At 36.7% G+C, this 26,946-nt stretch overlaps 2 protein-coding genes and 1 long non-coding RNA gene across 21 annotated transcripts in view; 2 read left to right on the top strand and 1 right to left on the bottom strand.

Annotated features, from left to right (window-relative positions):
- Window positions 1-1,242: 1,242 nt before the first annotated feature.
- On the bottom strand, window positions 1,243-9,703 carry LOC125244193. 3 transcript variants are annotated; one of them, XM_048154233.1, is made up of 7 exons: window positions 9,439-9,703; window positions 8,778-8,893; window positions 8,595-8,678; window positions 3,297-3,353; window positions 3,093-3,173; window positions 2,768-2,860; window positions 1,243-1,525 (listed from the first exon to the last, which is right to left on the bottom strand). In XM_048154233.1, coding segments are annotated over exons 1-7 (633 nt in total). In that variant the 5' UTR covers window positions 9,440-9,703; the 3' UTR covers window positions 1,243-1,324. The 3 variants fall into 3 exon arrangements, with proteins under 3 accessions (XP_048010190.1, XP_048010189.1, XP_048010188.1); XM_048154232.1 differs by lacking the exons at window positions 1,243-1,525; window positions 2,768-2,860; window positions 3,093-3,173; window positions 3,297-3,353 and adding exons at window positions 6,620-7,168; window positions 7,961-8,056; window positions 8,255-8,335; window positions 8,460-8,516 and having other exon boundaries at window positions 8,778-8,931; window positions 9,439-9,620; XM_048154231.1 differs by lacking the exons at window positions 1,243-1,525; window positions 2,768-2,860; window positions 3,093-3,173; window positions 3,297-3,353 and adding exons at window positions 6,620-7,168; window positions 7,961-8,056; window positions 8,255-8,335; window positions 8,460-8,516 and having other exon boundaries at window positions 9,439-9,617.
- On the top strand, window positions 2,583-8,055 carry LOC125244194. The gene is made up of 3 exons (XR_007179248.1): window positions 2,583-2,690; window positions 2,781-2,864; window positions 7,974-8,055. It is a non-coding gene; the product is annotated as an uncharacterized LOC125244194 (long non-coding RNA).
- Window positions 9,704-13,336: 3,633 nt separating the features above from the next.
- The window catches only part of slc4a7 (solute carrier family 4 member 7), a 55,478-nt gene continuing 41,868 nt past the window's right edge, over window positions 13,337-26,946 (top strand). For 2 of the 17 annotated variants that reach the window (XM_048153727.1, XM_048153726.1), the window contains exons 1-2: window positions 13,373-13,497; window positions 15,357-15,439. In XM_048153727.1, the coding sequence (XP_048009684.1) occupies window positions 15,371-15,439 (69 nt within the window). In that variant the 5' untranslated portion in view covers window positions 13,373-13,497; window positions 15,357-15,370. Of the gene's footprint in view, window positions 13,498-15,356; window positions 15,440-19,146; window positions 19,663-26,946 lie in introns of those variants that run through there. The other 15 variants (XM_048153725.1, XM_048153728.1, XM_048153729.1 and 12 more) reach the window with 12 other exon arrangements.

Consider the following 26,946-nt stretch of genomic DNA (forward strand, 5'->3'; position numbering starts at 1 on the left):
AACACTTTCCAAAATGTGTATGCTTTATGTCATTTTATTCCCTGGCTTATGCCGATTCCGACGATGTGTCATTTGTCATTTTCCTTAAATGTACCTGTCCGCCATATTGAAATAAATGGAAAACAGTTTTTTCGCTACTCCTCCTACAATTTTTGTCCAATTTTATCCAAAATCAGCTCAGGTGATCTTTGGACCGAGCCGCACAGAAATGACTGAATGGATTTTTGATATTCGCTACCATTCCCAAGATATTCATCTCTGAATGTGACCTTGCTTGTGTTTGTTGTCTTATGCTAGTTAGCTTAGCATGCTAATTGCTTAGCATGCTAACCAGTTGTCATTCTCTTTAATGTGGCTCTTCAGTTATCAAGTTAACCATGAGCTTCATTAGCATGAAGTTAGCTTAGCATGCTAATATGGTTAGCATGCTAAGTAATGCTTTTTTTGTGAATTCTTTGTTAGACTAAAAGGTTTCTTCCACAGTCTGTTGAATGTGCATCCTCAAGTAGCTCAATGTGTAAAGCCAGTTATCTGAAGAGCCCTGTATCCGAAGTTAGTGGGTTCAAATCCCAGGTGGAGCGGTTTTATAAAATAGTGTGTTTTGATTCCTTTACTGCCTCTTGGATTAGAAATAAATGCTTTTTGTTTCATGCTGTGTTCATTTTCATCTAAGCTTATGTACATTCTGAGTTCATTCTTGCCCGTAATTCTGAACCAGCTGTTTCATGTTTGTTCATTTTCTGCTGTTTTTCCTCTTCCTGCTCTGTATTGCACTACAGCATGATGAGCTGCAGAATGATCTAAAGTGCAGCTTTATAAGAATTCTTCATTTTGAGTTCATTTTCACATGAACTAATAAACTTCGGCAGGTGTGGAAACATTCACTTGCACAGTGGTGCAATGAGATGAGAAATGGACCTTGGACCCGGAGGTCGTGGATTCGAATCTCGTGTGGGGTTCCTTTATACAATTGTGTGTAATGAGTCATTTTGATACCTTTTTTATCCAAATAAGGATTGTGCTAATCTTTATTCCTCTTCAATGAGATACAAGTATTTTAGTTCATTCCGTGTTCGTTCTCTGAACTTCTATTGATTTTCATTTCATTTCCACCTGTCCTTCTGAACCAGATGTTTTGCATGTACATTCAATTTCTGCTGTTTTTGCTCTTCCTGCTCCGTATTGCGCTACTGCCCCTACTGGGGCTTGGCCCCGAATTGCTGCTTGCAGCTATATTTGCCCATTGTTTTCCTAATAGTTCACTGGAGGTCCAGAAGGACTTGATTGTAGCTTGGTGGAGGTTCAAAAAGACCAGGATTGTATCTTAGTGGAGGTGCTGATGGGGCTGCATCATAATTTGGTGGGGTACAAAAGGACTTGGGTTGTAGTATGCTGGAGGTGCTGGAGGACTTGGTTCGTAGATTGGTGGAGGTGCAAAATGGCCTAGTTGGCCCTGAAGCACAATATTGTTGTCAGTCATGTAAGGCACATCCCTGTTTATGTAACTGTCTGCAACATCTCTTGACTAGAGGACACAATAAAAAGAGAACATCATTATTGTGTTGTATTCATTATTGGATGTATCTCAATGGGATGCAGTGACACCTAGTGGCAGCTGTTAATCTTACTTCTAGTGCATTTATTATAGCCTGACTACGTCAGACTTCCTACTTCCGCTCAATTTCATTTCGCTTCTGTACTCAGTCTGATACAGCGTCAGAGCTTTGTGTTTGCCACCGGTCTGGAAACAGCCGGGCCAATCAACGAACAGAGGGCGGGCTGAGAGCCGTGACGTAGATGCTAAGCGCCGAGTTTTACATTGTAGGTTAGAGAAATCGAAAACCGAAACGACCGCGGAAATGGGAAACGAGACACGGGATGCAAACTTCGGGATGCATTAACTTCGCATAATCTGCAAAAGTCGTTTACAGCCATGTTCACTCCGGTATTTCGCTCACATCATCATGTGTTTACAACAGGTTTACAGTGGAAGTTCAATCATAGATTTGAGTTCGATGCATGATGTCTGTGCTTCGATGCGGCTGTACAGGCGGATAACATACGTCATAACTAAACGTATCTGATTGGCTTACGGGTAACCAATGATTTTAAACTTCAGACAAGCGTCCCCTAGCGAGAGAGAAAACACTTCTCTATTATGCCATTCCAGACTCTGTCTACGAAGCAAAGTGAAGTAGCAGAGTCTGGTATTACCAGGCTACATTTATTATCAGAAAGGATATGAAGACAAGTTCACTTGTTTCTGTCAAAATGCAGTTAAATGCTCATGAGAGATAAAATGTGGCTCTTTCTGTCCCCATGAAAGTACTAATATGTAAATGATTCGGTTGCTTCTCTAGAGCATAGAATCATCATTAAAAAATATAACTCTCTCAGTCAGGTTGATTTTGTGAACTGGTTCAGCTGATTCATTGAAAAGAAGAACTAATGCTGGTTTTCACTGAAAAGTTTCATTCCTCAAACAAAGCTGTCCTTATATGTCTTTAGAATACATATAGCTGGCAAGGATATAAGGAATAATTTTTTGATGCTTTGTTTTTTTGCAGAATGAAATTCCCAGTCCTCATTCATCTTCATTATATTGAAGGATATTCTATATAATTTCACCATTTGTGTTCCACAAAAGAAAAAGTAATAGGGGTGTGAGGTTAAGTAAATAGTGTCAGAATGTAATTTTGTTTTCAATTAGTACATTTTTAAAGATTATTTAATATACATTTTTGAACTTCATTTTAATAAGTTTTACCTTCTTCCTGCAGCAGTCACAAGAAGATGAGGCAACAATAAGAGAGATAATGAAGACCACAACATCACAGACAACCAAGGGAATTGTCACAGCCTGAGTGAGTATGGAAACAAGATGATTATAAACTTATTATAAACACATTTTATTAGTAGTCATAAATAGTCATTTGTCTTGAAGAAATTGTCAGAAATGGCACATCATGATTGATATTGAAGTACAGATTAGTGTAGAGCTAATCTGGTTACAGTTGAAACCGCTTTTATAGTTGATCTTTCTTAGCACTTTTAAATGTAAGTTTGGCAGAGATATTTATACAGACACTTACATCACTGTCAAGAACATGAAATGGGATGGAGATAAAAGCTGCTATGGCATTGAACCAGTTTAGAAGTTGTGAGATTAAGACCTGTAATGGGAAAATACCCTTTAGATAGATCAGAGATGGTTAAAACATAATGCATTGTACTCTAGTACTATACTGTAATTTAAATGTAAAATATTTTCTATTACATTAAATATTCAGACTAACCTGACATTTGTCACGTTTGGATGCAGCTGATACCGTCACAGATCCAGTTAAAACTGACTACAGTGAAGAAAATGTACATTATTCAGTATTTGTTCATAGTACAATGTTGTCCTGGTGTTGAAATAACATACTTACAATTAGACATGACCAGAGAAGATAAAAACATCCTGTCCAGATAATATTGCCAGCAGTAATATTGCTCTTCGGATCTACACGATTCACATAAATGACATATTTTGATTCAAAATGGTGAATTTCGCCGAAAAGCGACTAGTTTGCAGGTATGTTGTTAACTTATTTAATCTTCAATAAAACTTATTCAATCTTTTTCCACCTAAACTGTATTACTCCATCAATAGAAAAATACAAATGAAAAAATGCGGTGTGATTTGAGCATTTGAGCATTGTATTGTTTCGGTCTTGATTTGCCACAACAAATTTAATTAACAAACAAATTTTAACAAATTTAAATGAAAATGTTGACAAAAGAACAAACAAACAAAAAAAAACAATAGTGACAGCTGTGATGTGCAATATGATGGACCTCCATTAGGCATTAAAAAATTGACTATAAATACTGTACCAAACTACAATATACGATACATTTAGGGTCTGCAAACAGTGTGTATAACAGATGGGTACTTGATTTAAAAAAGTTAGAACCCCTGAAATTTAAATGCATTTAAATGTAAATAAAATTTTTCCTTACAATACATGTTTTTTTTTTCATCCACACTGTTGTAAATCAACCCTGTCAAACAGGGGAGGACTACCAAAGAAATTTAAATAAGGATCTGATTAGCATTTTTTTTATTATAATAAAATTTATTATAAACTTACTGTATTGGTTTCCTTATGGACCCAACATTAGTATGTAGCAGAAAAAAACCTTGAAGTGGTTCAGATGAAGATATGGCACCCCCATAATCATCGGCCTGATCATCATGAAATTAGACACCACGTACTGGTCAAATGGTGACAATGGCTTCTGCTGAGAGCTGGTCACATCATCACGTTTAGGCATCTTTAAACACACTGAGAGAGATATGTGTTGGGATGGGAAGTGTAAGAAATGTTATGTTCCAAATCTGATGTACTTCGCCATTTCAATTTTAGTTAGATTTTGGTTACTAACAAGCTAATGTACTTTTACATCTATACTATTATCAGTAACATTTTTAAACTTTTTTTTTTTTTTTAACTCTACAGTTGTTTCTCTTTGCAGTCAGCCAAAGAGAAACCAGCAGAAAAAAAATCACTGTTTACATTCTCTGAGCTGAAAATCAGGATTTACTAGAAGACCTCACATGACGGGAAGTTAACCAAACGGTGTTGGCGGTTGGTTTATTTGATTTTTTTTTTTTTTTTTTTTTTTTTTTTTAATCCTAAACAATTCACAGCCTAAAAAAGGGACAAGCGACATCACTATTTTCTGATAAAACTTTGGAAGAAGCATGTTCATTTGATTCATCACACAACATAAGATCTAAAGGTCCAATCTAAGGTTGTATTTGTATTCCACATATTGTATAATATTAAATAATAGTCTTCCTCCCAACCTCTAGTCCATTCAGATTAGCAGTATCAAACAGATCTGTTCTACAATCTTAGGAAAATAATCAATATATTAATAGATTGCTTTACCTTGATGTTGCTCTTGTCTTGGCTCTTGTCATTTCCTCTTTCCCTTTAAGTTGTAATTTAGTTAAAAGGCAGTTTATGAGACTCCACCTCCTGAGGGAAGTTTATGCATATAATTTTTGTGATATTATGGGTGTTTGTGATATATGGCTCAGTGGGTAGCGCTGTGTCTGGTTTGATTCACGGTTGAGCCAGGAGGAAATGTGAAGTTTGCATGTTTATGAGACACCACTTTGTGCTCAGTTTTCCCTTACAATCCAAAGACATGCAGGACAGGTGAATTTGAGACACTAAATTGTACATTGTGCGTGTGTGTGTGATAGCCCAGCATGGTTATCTGTTTAGGGTGTTTCTCTTTTTTTAATGGTCTGAGATGCTGGAACAGACTCCATGCACCTTCCCAATGACCCTAAACAGTTTAGAAAATGGATGCATGTTTCTGAAACTTCACTCTATTCTGGGATATGTAACTTATATACAGTATGCAGCAATTTGTCTATTTTTTTAACACTGGCCACTATTCTGATAAAATGTCATAAAATACCAACAATTTGAATAATCTGGCAGAGACTGTGTTTGATAATGTTTTATGATGACTAATAATATCTTGTATTCACACCTAATGGACCTAATAATTACAGTAAAAAAAACACAGTATGTGTTTATCATTAAAAGTTCAATACAATATAATCTCTATTGTGTCTGTGACATGCTGTTGATTACAAATGAAAATAATTTTTAACTCGTCTCCAAGGTACAATGAAAAACATGCAGTAGTGTATTTACAAAGAAAGCTTATGGGGGTATCTGTCACGTGTGGTACAGAGACAAGAGAGTAAGATCCATGTGCAGCTTTAATGGGGTAATCCAGAAACGTAATCCAACATGCAAGGGTCAAAATCCACAAAACAGTCCATACAAAAACAAGGGAAAAACAAACAGAGAAGCCGGTGACCGTAAATGAAACCTCAATAACAAAAGCAGAAACAAACAGGGTATAAATAGACAGACACAAATGATCAAACACAAAACAGCTGAATGCAATGATGGGATAATGAGTCCGGGAAGTGGTTTATGGGAAATGAAGACCAAAAGTGGTGAAGCAATAGTCCGGGTTGGAGTGCCCTCTAGTGTCTAACTAGGGCACTCCAACTTGTGATCATGACGGTATCACACTGTAAAAGGATTAGTTCACTTCAGAATTAAAATGTCCTGATAATTTACTCACCCCCATGTCATCCAAGATGTTCATGTCTTTCTTTCTTCAGTTGAAAAGAAATTAAGGTTTTTGAGGAAAACATTCCAGGATTTTTCTCCATATAGTGGACTTCACTGGGGTTCAACGAGTTCAAGGTTCAAATTGCAGCTTCAAAGGGCTCTACACGATCCCAGACGAGTAATAATTTTCTAAAAAAAAGAAAAATGTATATACTTTTTAACCACAAATGCTCTTCTTGCACTGCTCTGTGTTGCGCCGCGCATTACGCAATCATGTTGGAAAGGTCACGCGTGACATGTGGCGCATTGGAGAGCTAGTGCAAGATGAGCATTTGTGGTTAAAACGTTTTTTTTTTTCCTTCAGAAAATTACCAATAGTTTCGCTAGATAAGACCCTTATTCCTCGAAAAAAGGAAATCCTGGAATGTTTTCCTCAAAAACCTTAATTTCTTTTCGACTGAAGAAAGAAAGATATGAACATCTTGGATGACATGGGGGTGAGTAAATTATCAGGAAATTTGAATTCTGAAGTGAATGAATCCTTTAATAATTGTTAATATGAAACAGTCACACTGTTTTAAACTAACATTTGAACATGTTAGCATGAGACTTGTGGTAGAATTTTTAAATTATATTCAGAAAACTGAATAAGTAGCTCCAATAAAACTGATTTCATCAACAGACTAGAAATTGCTCCTTGTTTTCCTAATAGTTTGATGGAATGTCAAAAGGACCTGGATTATAGTTCACTGGAGGTCCAGAAGGACTTGACTGTAGCTTGGTGGAGGTTCAAAAAGACCAGGATCGTATCTTAGTGGAGGTGCTGATGGGGCTGCATCATAATTTGGTGGGGGTACAAAAGGACTTGGGTTGTAGTATGCTGGAGGTGCTGGAGGACTTGGTTCGTAGTTTGGTGGAGGTGCAAAATGGCCTAGTTGGCCCTGAAGCACAATATTGTTGTCAGTCATGTAAGGCACATCCCTGTTTATGTAACTGACTGCAACATCTCTTAACTAGAGGACACAATAAAAAGAGAACATCATTATTGTGTTGTATTCATTATTGGATGCATCTCAATGGGATGCAGTGGCAGTTGTTAATCTACCTTCTAATGCATTAATTAACCAGAAATGATATGAAAACGAGGTCACTTGTTTCTGTAAAAATGCAGTTAAATACTCATAAGAGATAAAATGTGGAACAAAAACAAATATAACTTTATTTCTGTCAGGCTGCTTTTGTGAACTGGTTTAACTGATATGTCCTTATGTTCCTTATATGTCTTTAGAAAATATATAGCTTGCAAGGATATAAGGAATCATTTTTTGATGCTTTTTTTTGTCATTTTGCAGAATGAAATTCCCAGTCCTCATTCATCTTCATTATATTGAAGGATATTCTATATAGTTTCACCTTTTGTGTTCCACAGACAAAATGTAATAGGGGTATGGAATGGCATGAGGGTCAGTAAAGCCGGGCACACATTTAACGACTAGCTAAAACATTCTAAGACGGTGCTCAACATACAAGCGATTGTTTCCTGCGACTGAAGCCGATTTAAATACGTACACATGGAATTTAAGCACCGACTGCAATCGCAGACTGAACGCAACTGGCTCTGACTGGACGCGTTTGAGCGCGATCAGTCATAAGTATCAATTTACATTCATAATCGGCCTTACAATCGTTAAGTGTGTCCCCGGCTTTAATAGTGTCAGAATTTTATTTATTTATTTTTTTAATTTGTACATTTTTAAAGATTATTTAAGATAAGAGTCTTTGAATTTCATCTTGATGAGTTTTACCTTCTTCCTGCAGCAGTCACAAGAAGATGAGGCAACAATAACTGAGATAATGAAGACCAGAACATCACAGACAACCAGGAGAATCAGAGTTATGCCCTGAGTGAGTATGGAAACAAGATGATAAACACATTTTATTAGTAGTCATAAATAATAGTCATTTGTCTTTAAGAAACTGCCCACTTTTATTAAACCACTTTTATAGTTGATCACACTTATATTAGCACTTTTGAATGTAAGTTGGCAGATATATTGTACTTTTGTTAGACTCAAAGCAGGATGTCTACAGACACTTACATCACTGTCAACACAATGAAATGGGATGGAGATAACAGCTGCTATGGCATTGAAACAGTTTAGAAATTGCGAGATTAAGACCTGAAATGAAAAAAATACCCTTTAGATAGATTAGAGATGGTTAAAACATAATGCATTGTACTTGAGTACTATACTGTCATTTAAATGTAAAATATTTTCTATAACATTAGATATTCAGACTAACCTGACATTTGTTTCGTTTGGATGCAGCTAATATTGTCACAGATCCAGTTAAAACTGACTACAGTGAAGAAAATTAACATTATTCAGTATTTGTTCATTGCACAATGTTGTTCTGGTGTTGAAATAACATACTTACAATTAGACATGACCAGAGGAGAAATAAAAATCCTGTCCAGATTTCTAAGACAAGCATCACCATACCTAATGATATTTCCAAAACCTGTAAGATATAAAACAACACATTATCTGTTTCCTCATTTCCCCCAAATTAAAATTATCAAGAAGCAAAAAGAAATTGAAGTGGAACAGTTTGTTTTACCCCCATGACCTTTGGCCTGATCTTCATGAATGTAGACACCACACGCTGGTCAAATAGTGACGCTGGCTGCTGCAAAAAGCTGGTCATATCATCACGTCTAGGCATCTTTAAACACACTGAGAGAGATTTTGTGTGGGAATTATGGGAAGTAACCCTAAACAGAAGTTAAAGGCATGTTTTTCTCTTTACTGTTAGAGAATTTGAAATCAGAATGAAGAGGAACTAAATGTCGCTGTAAATATTTTCAGAGCAGAAAATCTGGATTTACAGGAAGAGTTGCTGAGACGACACATGAGAAGATAAACACTGTTGGCAAAGACACTTGATTTAGATTTAGCTTTGTTTTGTTCCCCTAATACAACTTATACAATACAAAAGTACAACCTAAAGATAACGGCGCAGGAGATATCACTATTTTCTGGTGGTCCAAAACAAAGTTTGGAAGGAGCATGTTCACTTGATCCTGCGTGCAACAACACAAGAAATCAGCGCAAACTTACAAAACAGCCATGATATACAAAACCATCATAAGAGCACAATGAGCAAATAAAGAGGATTGATATATGATAGTTGCACTGGTATTCTATTCTAGCCACCAATTCCAGCTCTTATCTGACCCACAAACACAGAGAGACAGACGATAGAAGAGCAGAATACTTACTTTAAGTAACAATATTTCCCCCAACTTAAAATCCATTCAGATTAGTAGTATGTGAAGAAAAGGTACTTAATACTTGTCAGTATTACTGTTGACGGTGTGTTTGTCTTGACTGATTTTCAGTTTGTTTTTGATTTAGTTTTTCTCTAAGAAGTCTCAAGACTCCACCTCCACAAAATATGAAGAGAATGGCTCTTAATCGTCACAGTTTCAGGATGTAAACATTGGGTGATATACTGGGTAAAAACAAATATCCAACATTTTTGGAAGTTTTTTAAAAGAGACTTGCTGATCTTGAGGCATTTAGAATCAAAATTGAAATAAGCATGGCAAGTAATGATAATCAAGTTTATCGCCACTGAACTGTAGAGTCAGGATGGCCAAGTGGTTTAAGGCAGCAGACTCAACAGGTGTTGAGCATTCTGGTCTCCGGATGGAGTCATGGGTTCAAATCCCACTTCTGACACAAGGCATTTGGACTAAAGGACTAAAGGATTCAGCTTCAATGACAGAATGTAAATAAGTGATAGTGCAGATAGTTCAAGATGTGTAAGAGCAATGCAATATCTGATCACCATGATAGGTTGTGAAATAAAATACAGTACAGGAAACCCAACTTAAATGCTTTTATTTATATTATGTTAATCATATATAAATTGTTAAATGCTGGAATAGTAACACAGAATAATGTCATGTGACATTGTTTTAAAGCTTATTTTAGACCTCCATCCATCTACTATAGCCTAGATAAAAGGATAACACATGCAGAGAAGTTATGAACCACAAGGGGGCATCCCTGTACAAAGATAGAAATTTTCGAGCAATAAGTGTTGTAATCTCAGCTTGGCTAATTACCTGAAATAAATGGTTAAACAAACAATCATTTAAATAAATAATCCAGCCAATATCGTCATAATGTGAAATGAAACAACAACAACAAAAAAGACTATTATATATAAAATGTAAAATTTTCTTGTTCCTGATTGTCTCTGATGCCAAAGTAACACAAATGATCTATTTTTCATCATCAGTGGTATTAGTATTCACAGTCATTCATAGTTGATTTTTTTGTTTATTTTTAAATAAAACAATTATTTAATCAACCTTATTTAATCTTGTTAAAATTTTTTATGATTTTAACATGTAAACCAAGCATTCTGGTGCACTCTGACAAGAAAATAAGTGGAAAAAACAACATTTGCTTTAAATAATAAAAAAAATTAATAATAATAAAAATTAAAAACATTTATTGACACTAGGGCTGGGCATTGACACAAATTTCACAACTGTATTTAATTTTGATTCAGAAGCTTGCAATTTGATTTCAATTTGATTACCTTCAGTTCAATTTGGGGTTTATTTGGGGCCTATCAGGTGCAGTACACGGCAAATTTTCTCAAAGAAATAATATAAATATACCCTCCACCCCCGAAAAAAAACTCTTCGGATCTACACTATTCACATAAATGACATATTTTGATTCAAAGTGGTGAATTTCAACGAAAAGCGACTAGTTTGCAGGTATGTTGTTAAAAGGGATGGGCAGTATTTATGATACATGTATTTCAAATACGTATTTCAAATAAAAAATAGTATTTTATAATTTGTATTTGATAGGGTTGATGAAAATGGCTTTGTATTTTGTATCAAAATACTTCAGTGTTTTGTATTTTTGTATTTTTAAAATACTGTAAAATACTTTGTAAAAAGTCTACATGATGACATCATAAAATTGCAGCCTCTGAAACTTGTTGAGATCAGAACAGAAAATTGATCCATATGGAAGAAGGTGGTCAAGGTAAGAAACATGCAGGCTGCCAGCTTTTTTAGCGTAATTTTTAGCATAAATTGCTATAATTTTTAATGTTAAGTTTTGGTGTTTGTTTTGGTAGCCTAGTCTAAATAGTTGACCAATTTACATAATGTTCTTGAAAACTATTATACTGTAATGAGCAGCAGCTCCCTATCTTTAGGATTAACAATCGAATGATTAACTAGTTGTTATAAATACAGGTGCCATCAGTTGTCTTCTTATGAATGACTTGTCTGTCATTGAGTCAGTGTTGCTGATGCAAAGTAGGCCCTTCGTTACCAAACACCAAGTAACTAAATTAGGATACAATTATGAGTCATTCGCAAACATTAAACTGTCGGTTACTTTAAAACTAACTTTCATCACAGGGATTTGTGAATATTTGATCAGTTAAAGCCACAATATGTACATTTTTGCCACTAGAGGTCGCTGATTCAAAACAAATGCGCAGCTTAATGACACCTTGATTTCGCGGAATCATGGGATGTATTGTCTTCACGTCTACAGCCGGTGGAAAAGAATTGGGACGGGACTCAGGCAGAAATCATGTTCATGGATGAGATTATTAACGTTACTGTAAGCAGAGCATGGCCGAATGCTGTGAGAGCATTAACGAGGCCGCTGGAACGATTGCTAATTGCTGATTGCGAGAGATGAGCATGACACACATCTCAACAGCAGCTTTGAACTTTTATTATGCCACAGTCGCTGCTTCCGCTTCTTCCAGTCATTTGTATTTGGGGTAAAGCAGCACTGATTTATCATGTTAGGCATATTTATGTGTTTAAAGTTGTTATAGTGCTACTCTGGTTGCATATGTCAGATTTATTGATTGACTTGGGCAGAGAAAAGCTGGTGCTATCAAACATTATTTGCTTAATCAACTGAGTCAGTGTAATGGTGAAGGAATCGATCAAATAGGCCAGTTGATGGAAGGTTTGCGAAGAAATTTCATGCTCCCGTGTAAAAGTATTTTGTAGTATTTTTAAAATAGAAAAATACAGTAGTTTATTTTGATACATGGTGTGACTGCTGTATTTTGTAGTTTATTTTGATACACTTAAAATTAAGGTATTTGGTATTTTATTTTAAAATACATTTTGATGTATTTTTGCCCAACCCTGGTTGTTAGCTTATTTAATCTTCAATAAAACTTATTTAATCTTTTTCCACCTAAACTTTATTACTCCATCAATAAAAACTACAAATGAAAAAATGAAAACTGTCATGCAAATGAAAACTGTCATGCAATATTGTTTCGGTCTTGATTTGCCACAACAAATTTAATTAACAAACAAATTTTAACAAATTTAAATGAAAATGTTGACAAAAGAACAAAAAAAAAAATATATATATATATAAAACATGCAATATGTGCAATATGATGGACCTCCATTAGGCATTAAAAAATTGACTATAAATACTGTACCAAACTACAATATACGATACATTTAGGGTCTGCAAACAGTGTGTATAACAGATGGGTACTTGGTTCAAAAAAAGTTAGAACCCCTAAAATTTAAATGCATTTAAATGTAAATAAAATTTTTCCTTACAATACAATGTTTTTTTTTTCATCCACATTGTTGTAAATCAACCCTGTCAAACAGGGGAGGACTACCAAAGAAATTTAAATAAGGATCTGATAGTTATTATAATAAAATGTATTATAAACGTACTGTATTGTTTCTTCGTGTTTGCTAGGAGTCAAGGTTGGGGTTAAGGGTCTGCAAAGGTCAACCCCTGCTATACAACCAGTCCCTGCTTATAATAGGCTGTTGAGTGGTTGGATAGTTTTACCTTGACATTCCTTTTTGTTTACGTTATCACTCATTCTACAACACATTAGGCCTAATAACACCATAATACTTCTTTCAAATCATCATCCTCATCCTCATCGCTTCTCTAATGGATTTTGTACAAGACCACCCAATAGCCAATCAACCCCTCCCCTTCTTATAAATATTAATATTCCAGCGTCGTTCCGGCGATGTTATTGGCTAAGAAAAAAGCCGGTCGCCTGAGAGTGAACGGATGAAATCACCTGTCAATCTCAAAAAGGGCGGGATTTGCCAAGCCCAGATATATGTAAAAATACCATTCACACGCGCTCAGTGGCTGTGACACGAGCGAAGGGGCTTTTCGAAATATCATATTCAAATCAGTCTCCGGCTAGGGACGGAAGAAGTGGACAGTTTGAACAAATGGAGGAAGATAGCAATGAACAGATGAAACCCCTCCTGACCACAGTAAGCATAAAGTTATTTGTTGTTGTCTCTTTAGAGATGAGAGTTTGGAAGCCTAGAGCGTTTCTGCGCGCGTTTATTTCAAAGAAAGAAAAGGGACGGGGATGAGGGAAACGGATGGTGGGATAGGTTTAAAGCATCACTTTCTCTGGGTTGTTAACGACCCAAGAACATCCACATCGTCTTAGTGGACTTGAAACGTGTTTGATTTGAGATGGTATTGCTGTGGAAATATACTTTCATTGTTTTGGGGTGATCACGCTTCTGCCAGGAAGTGTCGTTTAGATCATTGCGTCACAATAACGGTGAAAGAGCAGCGGAGCAGACGATGAATCTCTCTCTCTCTCTCTGGAACGATAAAAAGGATTTATAAACATACATAAACGTTATAACTTTTGTTGTATGATTTATTTTCTTTCCTCACAAGATTGTCCTCGTCTTTTGGGCACATTTTGAATATACAGGAACATACAAGCAACATTCTCTCTCTTTATATATATATACATTTAGTTTTTAGCTGACATGATCTGCTGTTTATAAAACGTAAATATTTCCTTTTGTTGTGTCACTGTTACCATCATCATTTCCCTTTTATAGTGATGTATTATTCCATAATAATAATAATAAAAAAGTCATACTCATATCATCCTTTCAGAATTATGATTGAAGTCCACTCATTTTTATCACTTAGAGGACTATCTTTGTAAACCTAGGTAATGTGAATTTGTATAGTAAACAATTGATTATTCTCTTCTCTCTTTCTGCTATTAGTGTTTACATGTAGTGTGCACTTAACTCTCTCTCCCTCCCTCTCTCTCTCTCTCTCATTCTTTAAAAGCTTATTTTCCATGTAGTCATAACAACGTATATATTTCCTTCTCCACAAATTATTTGTCATCTGTAGATACTAACAGCCCTGATGCACTTCCATGTGTACAGTACTACATCATTTACTCAAAGCAATAGTAGCAACTCTTAAAGGGATAGTTCACCCAAAAATGAAAATTCTGTCATCATTTACTCACCCTCAAATGCATACAGGTTTGGAACAACACGAGGGTGAGTGAATGATGACAGAATTTTCATTTTTGGGTGAACTATCCCTATAAGTCGTTAAGTATATAAGCTCATATAAATAAATACGCACAATGTTTGTATATTCAATAGAAACATCAATAAATTGCAGTAAGCACCTGTCTAATAACATCCAACAGTTTATGTCTCATAACATCCAAAGTCCAATGGATTTGAAGAGTCATCAATAGAAATCAGAAATAGACATTGAACGACCTTTTTGGTGCAAAGATAGTATTATTTTTGGAGCGTCAGCTGTGTTTACATGGTATTTTGCTTGATTTGTCACGTCTATGATAATGCAAAGGGTAAATTCATGTATCTATGATTTTTTTTTATTGACATTTAAATTGGCAGTGTGAATACTGTTACTTTTTATTTATCTTTTTCAAAGTGTGTAAAGCAACAATAAGGGCTTATGTTTTCATATAAACAGTCGCTACACTGATTTTTTTTTTTTGGTTTACACTTTTAAAGTATTGGTAATACTTAAAGATAACAATCTCTGGCTTGCTTACATCGCTATCTTGTGTTTTCCACACAATTATTAGTCTCCGGTATGTTGTGAGTATTATGTAATGATGATTAAGGTCCAAATGGCAAATCTGAGTAAGACTGGAATCCAGATAAGGAAATGCTTGTAAGTTATTGCGCAATTATGTATATTGTTTAGATGTCGCTAAACAAAGTTAGCATTCTATTTATCTGAAAATATTGCAATGGCCAGTTCCTGGTGTGTAACAAAGAGCCTTGTTGTAATTTCCACCTGTTGCTTACTCATCACTCAGGTGTCTTCAGGACAATGATGTTCCTCATGCCTGTTCTCTGCCATGATTCTATCGGGATATTGGCGATGAGGGAAGATTTCACGGTTCGTTGAGTGTGCGGTAACGTTACAGAACTGGTTCAGAATGGAAGATTAGACAGGAAGTTTGTCATTGTTCTCTGGTTGGAGGATCAGCAGCTCTCGGGAGTGCTGGGACCCAGCAGACAATGCTGTTGATAAAGCCACAGAGGGCACAGCCATAAGCTCAGCAGGTTTAGAGTAGTTGGGGACAGTAGTATGAGGCGCTGTGACCTGTCTGTCTGTGTGCAGCAGGCAACACAGTTGCTCTGCTACAGCTAATTCACAACAAGTCTTTCCGGTCCCACTTGTTTACATATGTTGACATAGATTCTTCTAAAATGCAGTTCATTAATAATAAATGAGCACAGAAGTGGTGGGATCTTTTTTTTTTTTTTTTTTTTTACAGATTTTTATTAATAACAAAACCTCTATTCACATGGATTTTGTTGTTTCACATTTTTGTGTTGTACAAGATTTTGTTAATCTTAGGTGAGAAGAGGGTTTGAGACTGTACAGCGGTGCAAAGTCTGTTTGCCTGTGCCTAGTATTAGTTTAGTCTGTTTTAAGTGTATCAGAAAATTATGGTAACACTTTGCAGTAAGTTTTCATTTGTTAACAGTTAACCATATTAACATGTTAATATGCACAATATGCACATTTGTTAATCTTAGTAAATGTTAATTTCAACATTTACTAATACATTATTAAAATCAAAAGCTGTCTTTGTTAATAGAAAGATTAATAAATAATACTGTAACAAATTTATTGCTCGTTAATGTTAAAGGGACTAAAGGGTTAATATTAAATTTAGATTAAACTACTCAATTCATATGAATTAGTTTTACGATCTCTTTATGAACTTTTTGAAGCGTCAAAGTGGTAGTCGCGTCGCTGTCTATGGAGGGACAGAAATAGGGCTGGACAACTATGGCCTAAAATCAAAACCTCGATTAATTGAGCATTTTACGATTACGATTACTGATTTTGTTTGTTTGTTTGTTTTTGCCCTCATAGTTCACTGACAAGGTTTGTACTGTAAATATGATTGACTATTAAAAGGTGGGATATTTTTCCTATTGAAAGAGTGATCTGACATAACTCACTATTAGCAGTATTTTATCTATGGTTCGTAACATTTCTTACAGATTTCTACTCGTTGTAAATCATATAAAGATAAATTAGTACAGTAAAAGTACGAGCGATTGCGTGTGTGAATTAGTCATACCGTCTCTCTATTAATTGTGAAGCTGTGGGTTGCAAATAGGTCCTTCAAAAGTAGAAAAATATATGCTATAATAAGTTTTGAATTTCTAAGCTACTTTAGTGATAAATCACAGGACAGCACTGACAACTAGTTTCTGCGTTTTACGCAGCTACTATTTGTATAAGTGTTCGTGCCACAATGCAGGTGCACGAGCACGGTAGCTCAAAATAGTATACATCCAATCATCGTCTAAAATCGCTTGAATGTCCAAACTGGCACCCAAGTAACTTTGTTTTGGTAAGCCTTTCTCTGCAAGCATGTGAAAAAATGAGCTGCTCAGATTTAGCTCCCCTTGTGATGTAGGAAGGGGCTCTTATTATAATATTACTGCCCCATGAATCTGTATGTTTACACCCACGGCGTTGCCATTTTGTTTTCGCAAGCGGCAACGGTGTACCTGTTCTGACGCCATGGCAAAAGTTCGAGCAAAGCATGCTAACTGTTCTGTCATTGGCTGCACAGACGAGCACAGAGCACTATTTAGAGTCTTGTTAGCTTGGAAGTTGACCCTGGCAAGCTCGATTGCTAAAAAAGGAGAGTTTCTGTCCGAGCAATATTTTGGAAAAAATATTAGACCATTCACAGCATTTGATAGCAATCATAAATGTTGGCCTTGTGTGTATGGCTCTATTTGGCAAACAGGTACGCTATTTATGTGGGCGTTTTTGCACAAAAGATTAACATGATGGCACATGCTAGTCAATGAGTTGAATCAACTCCACAGCAGCTACATACATTTATCCACTAACCATTCAAAAACGTATTCTAAAAGTTGTAACTTCTTCCTGAGTCTCTCCCTCAGTGTCTGACTCCGGTTTGAACAATGTAAGGCTGAACACCGTTACTGACAGTCGTCATTTTGGCTGCGTGAGATTCTCCAGCTTTGCTGTTGTTGAGCAACCGAAGCGCAAGCTGTTAAAGCTCTGCCCTCTTTTAGAAAGCGTGCCAGGATCAGCAGCTCATTTGCATTTAAAGGGACACACACAAAAACAGCGTGTTTTTGCTCACACCCAAATAAGGGCAAATTTGACAAGCTATAATTAATGATCTGTGGGGTATTTTGAGCTGAGACACATTCTGGGGACACCACAGGCTTATGTTACATCTTGTAAAAGGGGCATAATAGGTCCCCTTAAAACAAACAAAAGACAAAGAGAAAATCACTCATTGCTCTTGACTGAATAACTTGTTACATCTTTCAATCTTCTCTCTTCATATTGTGTTTCACATGTCACCTTGTTTGTGCAGCTTACTTTTATTATGCACAATGACATTATTAGTATCAGCCATATCAGTCAGCCTTATCAACTTATGCATCATTTATTAGAATGTAGGTTGTTTAACTTGTTGATATGATCATTATTCCTAGGTCACATTCTGTTAATCATCATCATGATTGCACTTCACACATGATTTTTTGCTTGGCTATTTTATTTGCTCATTGCCACAATATAAGTGAAAGGTGCCTGCAGGGTAGCAGTATTTCAGTGTAATCTAAGTTGGAGTGAGCTTTACACAGTCAGGGGCTTTCTAAGTGTCTGTGATGCTTTGACATGATTGATGCTTAGTCAACTGAAAATGGCTCAGGTAACCTGTTTGTGCTTGTTGATCAGGTTTTTTTTTTGGCACAAAACCACTTTTCCACATGAAATATTTTAAAATTCAAATGTGGGAATGTAATTGGTTAAGTTTGGTAAAAGCTCAGTACATCAAATGACAATATTCGCTGATTAATCGTTTTGACCTTTCATTTGTTTCCATGAACTTTCTTTCCGACAAACCATATAACAGTGCTTCCTCCTAGATTAGAATGGGACTTTTTTATTTTATTATTCTTCGATTAAGCCCCCGTCATTCACACATACTGCGCAGCTTCTCAGATTTAATTATAGGCATCAACAGCTTCACTGGCTGAATGGCACAACTTCCTACAAAGGTTACTCTGTTGTCAGGGACAACAGGTATGCATTCTTTCTCTTCAAGAGCATAGTATTAGTGTGCATACCTTCAGCTCAGAAGCATTGTGTCTGTGTGATAGCAACATTTGTTCTCTTTTACACATTTAATATCACATCTTTTTACTATAATTTCCATTAGCTTTAGACACCTTTATATTGCAGGGACCCTTTGGTTCAACCGTACAGTAGTGGGTTCACTAAAAACTCTCTGTTTACTTGTATATTACATATTATATATGAAATGAAAAGTAATTATGAAAGGATCCTCCATGTGATTTATTATGATTCCTATAACAACAAAAAGGTATGGACACTGTGTAAATAAGTGATTAATTGTGCTACATAGGATTGTTGATTATTTTGTGATTATATTAGCTTTAGTGTAGTAGCCTTTGATATTGCTTCATGCCCTTTAACTGCTCAGAGCATTGGCATGCTGTCCTGGCTTCCCAGGCCATGTATAGCTCCAGTGCTCGTGGAAAAACACATGCACGCTCACAACAACACACCCTCACACACTGAAACGGCTCTCGGATATAAATATCGGCTCTTGTTTAGGTCTTTGCAACCAGGAGTGAGACCCATCCGACGTCAGCATAAGAAGTGTGCACTGGCAGAGACTTGCAGGATTCTCTCTCACTTCTGCTTACTTGTCAGAGTGACAGATCTTGGTAGAAGCAGACTGCCATTTTTTAGGAAGTGCGTGGACTTCCTCTTCCACAGATCCTGATTGTAGCTTGTCATTCCTTTTTGCTTTTTTAACTACGTTTTAATGCTTTAGGTTGATCTTTTGGTCTTTGGTTTTAACATCTTTATCTAGCGGACCATATTTATGAGCCAGCTGAATAATCAGTATCTCCGGACCTGAGTGACTGCATCATTGAAGCTCTTGCGGTCTTAAGTGCAGTTTGATTTTCCCCAAGTGACGAAGTTTTAAAGTTCCTCCCCAGGGTCTGTGAAAAATGCAGGATTTCTGGGGAGATGTTATGAATTTGAGGACCACCAGAGGAGCCACGATATTCTCGGTATGTCTTTTTTTACTCACTGTTGTGTATCTGGCCTAATGCGGGTATTTATTTATTTATTTTTTTTGAGCTTGCCGCATGATTTAGATTCTGCGTAGCTCATCGAATATGCTTTCGCTTGGTGTTAGTGTTTGCTCTGCGGGTTCTGTTTCAAAATATTGCCTTAAGAACAGAGTATGGTGTGTTTAGTGTGACATTTAATTTACATGAGAGTGAAATTGGGTGGCATTCTAATGAAAAAGGGCAAATCATGTCACTGGTTTCAAGACACCTTGCCTGTCATGTGTCCTTATGGTATTCTAAGTTCACTTTGTACCCTTTGCTCCGTTTTGCCCTTTGGGGTGATATCTGATGCCATGGCACTCAGGAATCCTTGGACAGTGGCCCGTGGTGTGACAGAGCCACCTTGGGTTTTTTTAATACACGGGACTGTACTGGAATGTACTGGAAGAGAACATACTTATCTCACATCTCATTGCATAATATAGACTAGCTAAACCTTGATACACCTTGATTCCTTTAGTATCTATGTGTATCCATGAATGTGACAGAATATATGGCTAGTCAATTTTTTAGTTACTAGATATAAAGATACTAGATAGTCATAAGTGATATCAGAAAGTACATTCTAAAGATCAGTCAATCAGGCATTATATTATGATATTATGATAATCAAGCCTTATTTAATGATATATAGATATTTTATGATATTAATGATCTATAGAACTTAAGTAATTAGAACTAAAACTTGGTAACCATGTTTAAGTGAAAATGTATTAATGCATATCATTTTAACTGAACTGGTGGTGGTGCCAGTGCTCGAAATGGGCCGGTACACTTCTCAATATTTACCTTTAGTGTATCGCCAATTCCCCTAGAGTTAAACAGTTGAGTTTTACCGTTTTCTAAATCATTCAGCCGATCTCCAGGTCTGGCGGTACTACTTTTAGCATAGCTTAGCATAGTTCATTGAATTTGATTAGAATGTTAGCATCCCACTCAAAAATAACCAAAGAGTTTCAATATTTTTCCTATTTAAAACTCGACTCTTCTTTAGTTACATCTTGTACTAAGCTATGCTAAAAGTGGTACCGCCAGACCTGGAGATCGGCTGAATGGATTCGAAAATGGTAAAACTCAACTGTTTAACTCTAGGGGAGTTGGAAAATGAGCCTATTTTCAAAAAAAGTGGAGTGTTCCTTTAAGGCTGGAATACACTACACGACTTAAAATCGAACAGTTTTTTAAACAGCAGGCATCATACACTTGCTGACTTTGTAAATGGTTACAGAGAAAAAGCTGGGCATCATACACTACACGACTGAGGATCACACACTACCAGACTAAAATCATTCCGAACACAAACAGAAACATGCGCCTGTCATACGCATGACAGCTGAAACAAATGAGATGACCCGCAGTAGTGGAAGACGAGCCAAGTGCGTATGGAGGTGGACAGGGGTGGGTAGACACAGTCAGTATGGACTCAACAGATTACAACAGGAGTTATAGGTAAATACTGTATTTTTATCTATGTTGTTACCTTTAATATAATCCATTATCAGTTGCTTTTTACATTTAATGTAATATTAACAATCATTCGCAGCTATTTACATTTTAATCCGGCTACTTATCCAGGATAAAGTGTAAATGTCGAGCCCTGAATAATGATGAATATTAACATAGCTAATAATGAATGAATCTGGATTTACCTCAGAAAGTGGTCAACTCCAGACAAAGCTAACAGTACAGTACAAACCGAAGCAATTTTTCCTTCATGGTGGAGCACCACTTAATATTCTTCAGTAATTTTTCTGAATTTATGAGAAATAATTTATGTATTTTTCAACCTGGGAGTGATGTGAGCTGTATTAACCCGACTGTATGACGAAACTGCTGCAAACAATTAGTAAACAAACGGCAGATTCTGCATTTTCTCATACATTTATTTCATGCGCAAGCTCGCAGCTCCATCTAGCGGCTGTATATTATAGTGTCTTAACATGATCACTCGTCAAGCGCCAAGCTTGTGATTCGTGAGCTGTTTTTTCCTTTTTACCCATATGACTGTACAGTGTACTGTATTTATTAGCAACACATATCATACACTGATTATATGTGTTCTAAAATCGGCTCAAAATATCAAACATGGTTTGAAATACTCCGACAGTATGGATTCAAAGTCTGAAGCTAAAAAATCTGAATCTTTGACCATCATATACTACGCGATTATGCTCAAATCTGCAGACTGGCTCTGACTTTTGGTAACTAGCGTCAACTTGTTCAGACTGTAAATAGGAGAAAAACTGGGGCAAATGTTGTGTAGTGTATTGCAGCCTTTAGTTGTCCAGAGTGAAAGTTTAATTGCATATGCGAGTGATTTATTCGCATTGTTGAAGTTTGGTCAATCACAGGCGATCCACACTCCAAACTAGAAGGGGGCACGCGGTTATGTAACCCTGTTTGCTAACGCCACGACAGGAAAAAGAGCAGAAAAAGAAGAGACGATCTATGTACCAACCAAAAACAAGAGATCAGGGGCTGTATTCACAAAACATTTTAACTTGCCACTAATAGTTCTCCTAAGTAGTAGTAAAGTTCTTAGGAAAGAGTTTTCTCTAAAAGAAACCTTTTCACAAAGCTGCCGAGACCAACTGTTACTAAGGTGTAGAGAGAAGTCTTAAGCTAAGAGAATGTGTGGGGTTGACCTCGTCCTCAGTGATTGGCTGATGGGGGAGGGGTCTCTGTCAGTGATATTTCTATGATTAAATTGTAGCACGAGATATCATGTTGCCATATTAAAAAAAAAGGTTTTAAAATGTAGGCTAATCACTAATTAAATAAGTATACGTTCCGCTAATTGTCAGCCTCATACATGTCTACATCTTCAGAAATTGTAGAAATCAAGTGGCAAATGATGTTTTATAAACAAAGTTCAGGGGGAGTACGTTCAAATTATCTATCCAATCAGCTCGAGAGGATCGAGGCATGTATATATGTATGTGAACTTATGAAACAATTGCCACAGGTAATAGAACATTATTTTCTTATTTTATTTACTAAAGATTTATTTTTGCCTTTTTATTATGATAGGACAGTCAGTAGACAGGAAACTAAATGGAAGAGAGAAAGGGGGGGACGTGATCGGGAAAGGTCCACGAGCTGGAACTCGAACTCGGGTCACCCGAGCTGCCCACAAGGCTACCAGCGCCGGTGATAGGACATTATTTTCAACTTGACTGCAATATTATATTCTTTATCATTCAATGCATATTGCCTGTAGATAAATGAACCTTTATGTTATGTCTTTGCAGATTAAAATCTATATGTTAAAGTATTTTATTACATTTATAAGAGAAATCACCCAAGGCTCTATCGCCTATTGCCCCTAACTTTTCACAAATTTAGGAGCTGGTTTTAGTGCGAAAATGCTTTGTGAAATACTTTTGGAGCAAAAATTTAGGAATCCTAAAATTAGGACTGACACGCCCATTATTTTTAAGTTTCTCCTAAATCGGCAAGTTAGGAGCTACTTTAAGCCTTAAGATGTTTTATGAATATGGCCCCTGATGGCACGCAAGAGTTTGCTAGTAGCCTATACGCTGAGTTTCAATTAATTTTTGTGACTCACTTCACAAGCTTCACGGAAAGGAAATCGGGACGGCAAAAACTGTAATGTAATATTGAACTTTGTGCATCCACCATTGCCACCGCATGTTAATGAACTCTCACGCACAAAGAAAATGACAGCTTAGGCTAGGCAAAACAAGTTAATCAAACCAATAAGTTTGAAAACAGCCGTTGCATTTTACCACGCAGCATTGGTTAATCTATCAATTAGTCAAGCCACCTTTATTTGCATAGTGCTTTTTGCCATGCAGATTGCTTTTCTCTGGAAAAGAGAGAGTCAGTAGTTTCTGTTGCAACATCGAGTTCTTCTAAGCTATCTGGTATGCTTAGGAGATGAAACTGACAAGGAAGATTATTTCTAAAGCAATCTTTAGTGGTAGAAGTGATAGTTCTACCATATTTGTGGCAGGGAGGTGGTTTTGCAGCCTTGGCTAAAGGTAGTATACATGAGACTAGATAATGATCTGAGATGTCATCACTCTGTTGCAGAATTTCAAAGGCATCAATCGATTCCATGTGACAAAATTAGATCTAAAGTATGATAATAATTAGATCAAAGTACGACAATGAGTCAGTCTTGATACGTGTTGTCTAACTCTTTTTCATTATCTACATGGATATTAAAATCACCATCAATTAGGACTTTATCCGCAGCCAGTACTAACTCCGATAGAAAATCAGCAAATTCTTTGATAAAGTCTGTATGGTGCCCTGTAGGGCTGCACGATATATCGCATGAGATTGTCACACGCATTTCGTCAGTAAAGCCGGTTCCCTGATTACCGCTAAGTCGCCATCACCTGCTTTCAAATGGAGCGGCATTTAATAGACAGAGCCGTAGATCACTTACAAGCCACGCAATATCGCGTTCATATCACAGATGAATCGCCTTCGATAATGAACGCGATATTGCGTGGCTTTTCAGTGAACTATGGCTCTGTCTATTAAATGACGCTCCATTTGAAAGCAGGTAATCAGGGAACCGGCTTTACTGACGAAATGCACGTGACAATCTCATGCGATATATCGTGCAGCCCTAGTGCCCTGGTGGACTGATACAGTAACCAGCACATATGTCAAATGGGATTTGTCACTTACATTACATAACGTTACATAAAGCACCATCACTTTGAAGGAATTATATTTGAAAGACTTTTGAGTAATACTGAAGATATACGCAAAAGATTAATATAAATTACAGCAATACCTCCCCCTTTGCCTTTCCAATGCGGCTCGTGTCGATAATAGTAACCTTGAGGCGTGGACTCATTTAAAGTAATGTAATCGTCTGGTTTTAGCCAGGTTTCTGTCAAACACAGCACATCTAGATTATTGTCTGTGATAATATCATTACATGCTCATATCATATCATATAAGTGCTTTTGAAGAAAGAGATCTAATATTCAGCAACCAAAGCTTTATCATTTGTTTATCAGTATCTGTTTTTTATTTGTTGAACATCAATTTTTTTTACTCTTAAATGGGTTTGTGAGGTTTTTTTTATATTTACTAATTTGGGGTACAGACACAGTCTCTATGTGATGATATCTAGGTGAAAGAGTTTATATGTGTTGGGATTTCTATGACTTCTGTGATGTGTGACAGCTAGCAGACAGTCGGTTTAGCCAGTCTGTCTGCTTCCTGACCATGTTTCAGCTCTAAGACTATGTGCCATACTTCTAGAGAGAAGAGCGGCACCATCCCAGGAGGGATGAATACCATCTCTTTTCAACAGGTCAGGTCTGCCCCAAAAACTTTTCCAATTGTCTGTGAACCCTATATTATTCTGCAGACACCACATAGACATTCAGCCATTGAGTGATGATAGCCTGCTAAGTATCTCATCACTCGACGGACAGGAGCAGGGGTCCAGAGCAAATTACAGTGTCTGACATCCTACTTGCGAGTTCAGACACCTCTTTAATGTTAATTTTAGTGATCTCCGGCTGGTGAAGTCGGACATCATTAGTGCCAACGTGAATAGTAATCTTTGAGTATTTGCAATTAGCAGTAGCCAGCACTTTTAAATTTGCTTTAATGTCAGACGGTCTGGCTCCCGGCAAACACGTGACTATTGTGGCTGGTGTCTCTATTTTCACGTTCCGTGTAATAGAATCGCCGATAACTAGGGCAATTTGTGGGTGTGGGTCTCAGTGGGTGTGTCACTGAATGGGGAGAACCTGTTTGATGTTCTAATCGGAATGGAAGAGCGGTGTTTGGCCCCGCGACTATGCTGTCTCAGTCACCTGGTTGCCTTGCTGCGCGGTCTCTACAGCCGGAACCGAACATTCTTGTACAGAGTTCACTAAGCTAGTCGCATCCAAAACAGTATCTAAAGCCCTTACATTCTTACTATTCTCGATTTAAAGTTTGAATGCGTGTCTCTAATTCTGAGATTTTTCTCTGTCAGCCTGACTATTTCCCTGCGTTTATGACATGTGAACCCCTCGTCGCTGACAGAGAAAGCTATACTGAACATGTGACAGGCAGTGCAAGAAACAATAAAAGGAGAGGATGACATAACTCACCGTGTTTGTAGACTGATCTGACTCACCGGTTGTTAGATGGACTCGTAGAAAAAGGAGCACGAGAGAAAAAGATGGTAGGCACGGATAACAAGTTAACGCATTGTGATAGAGATTTAGATTAAAAGATTTTATTTTTATTTTAAGCAATCAGGAATCTGGGGGGGCCAGACATGTAAATGTGACGAACTCATATCGAACCTTGACCCCAAAACCGAGGTACGAACTGAACTGTGAATTCTGTGTGCCGTTACACCCCTAATATGTATATAAACCATGTTTTATAGGCTAAAATCTATGAATAATGTGCATTTATCCGCTTATTAAGTCTGATGTCATGTGTCACAGTTTTCGGGTCTAAATGCTCTATCACTTGCCAAATGCATAGAATAAACAGTGCTAATATAATCTTGTCCACTCTATGATTTCAATAAATTTACAAGTCACATCAGGCATCAGTACTTATAATACAGAGGTGAGATGATGGTTCAGTACTTGTGAAAACGTGCATAGAAAATAATATAGTGTTTAAAACAAACACTGAATATCCTTTTTTTATAGGTGTAAATTCTTGACAATTTGGTCTCTGTCGTTTTCTGAGAACTTTTCTGCTTACAGGTATTTTGATGTTACCTCACTGTGGTTCCTTTCTCACATTGTGATGGCCAATTTATTACGCAATTGAATGTTGGTTATGGCAGAATTTATTTTTACACTGTGCTCTTTTGAATGAGCTCAGAAAAATGTGCCCTGAAATAGTTTAGGGGTAAGAATAGCTGTGAATGTGATCTGACTATGGTTACATCATCCTTGTCATGCAGCTGACCAGAGGACGTAGTTGCATCTATTGTTTATTTTACAGTTCTAATATGCAGTGATAGTCAACTTGTTGTCCAACAACCAACTAGTTGATTGGTTGATTCATCGTCCCAAAGTTTCCTTTCTTGCAAAAGTCATAAAATGAAAGCATCACCACTGCCATAACCTTCAAGCGGATGTCTTTGGCTGATGCATTGCATATCATGCCTAAAAAAGGCATCACACCATGGAAGTGAAGTTTAAGATTCCCATGTCAAGTTAAAATAATCTAAAATTTTAAATGCATCTGCATTTTGCTTTTTGTTGCACT

Source organism: Megalobrama amblycephala, linkage group LG13 (assembly GCF_018812025.1).
Source record: "Megalobrama amblycephala isolate DHTTF-2021 linkage group LG13, ASM1881202v1, whole genome shotgun sequence".
In the NCBI taxonomy this organism is placed as follows: Eukaryota; Metazoa; Chordata; class Actinopteri; order Cypriniformes; family Xenocyprididae; genus Megalobrama; species Megalobrama amblycephala.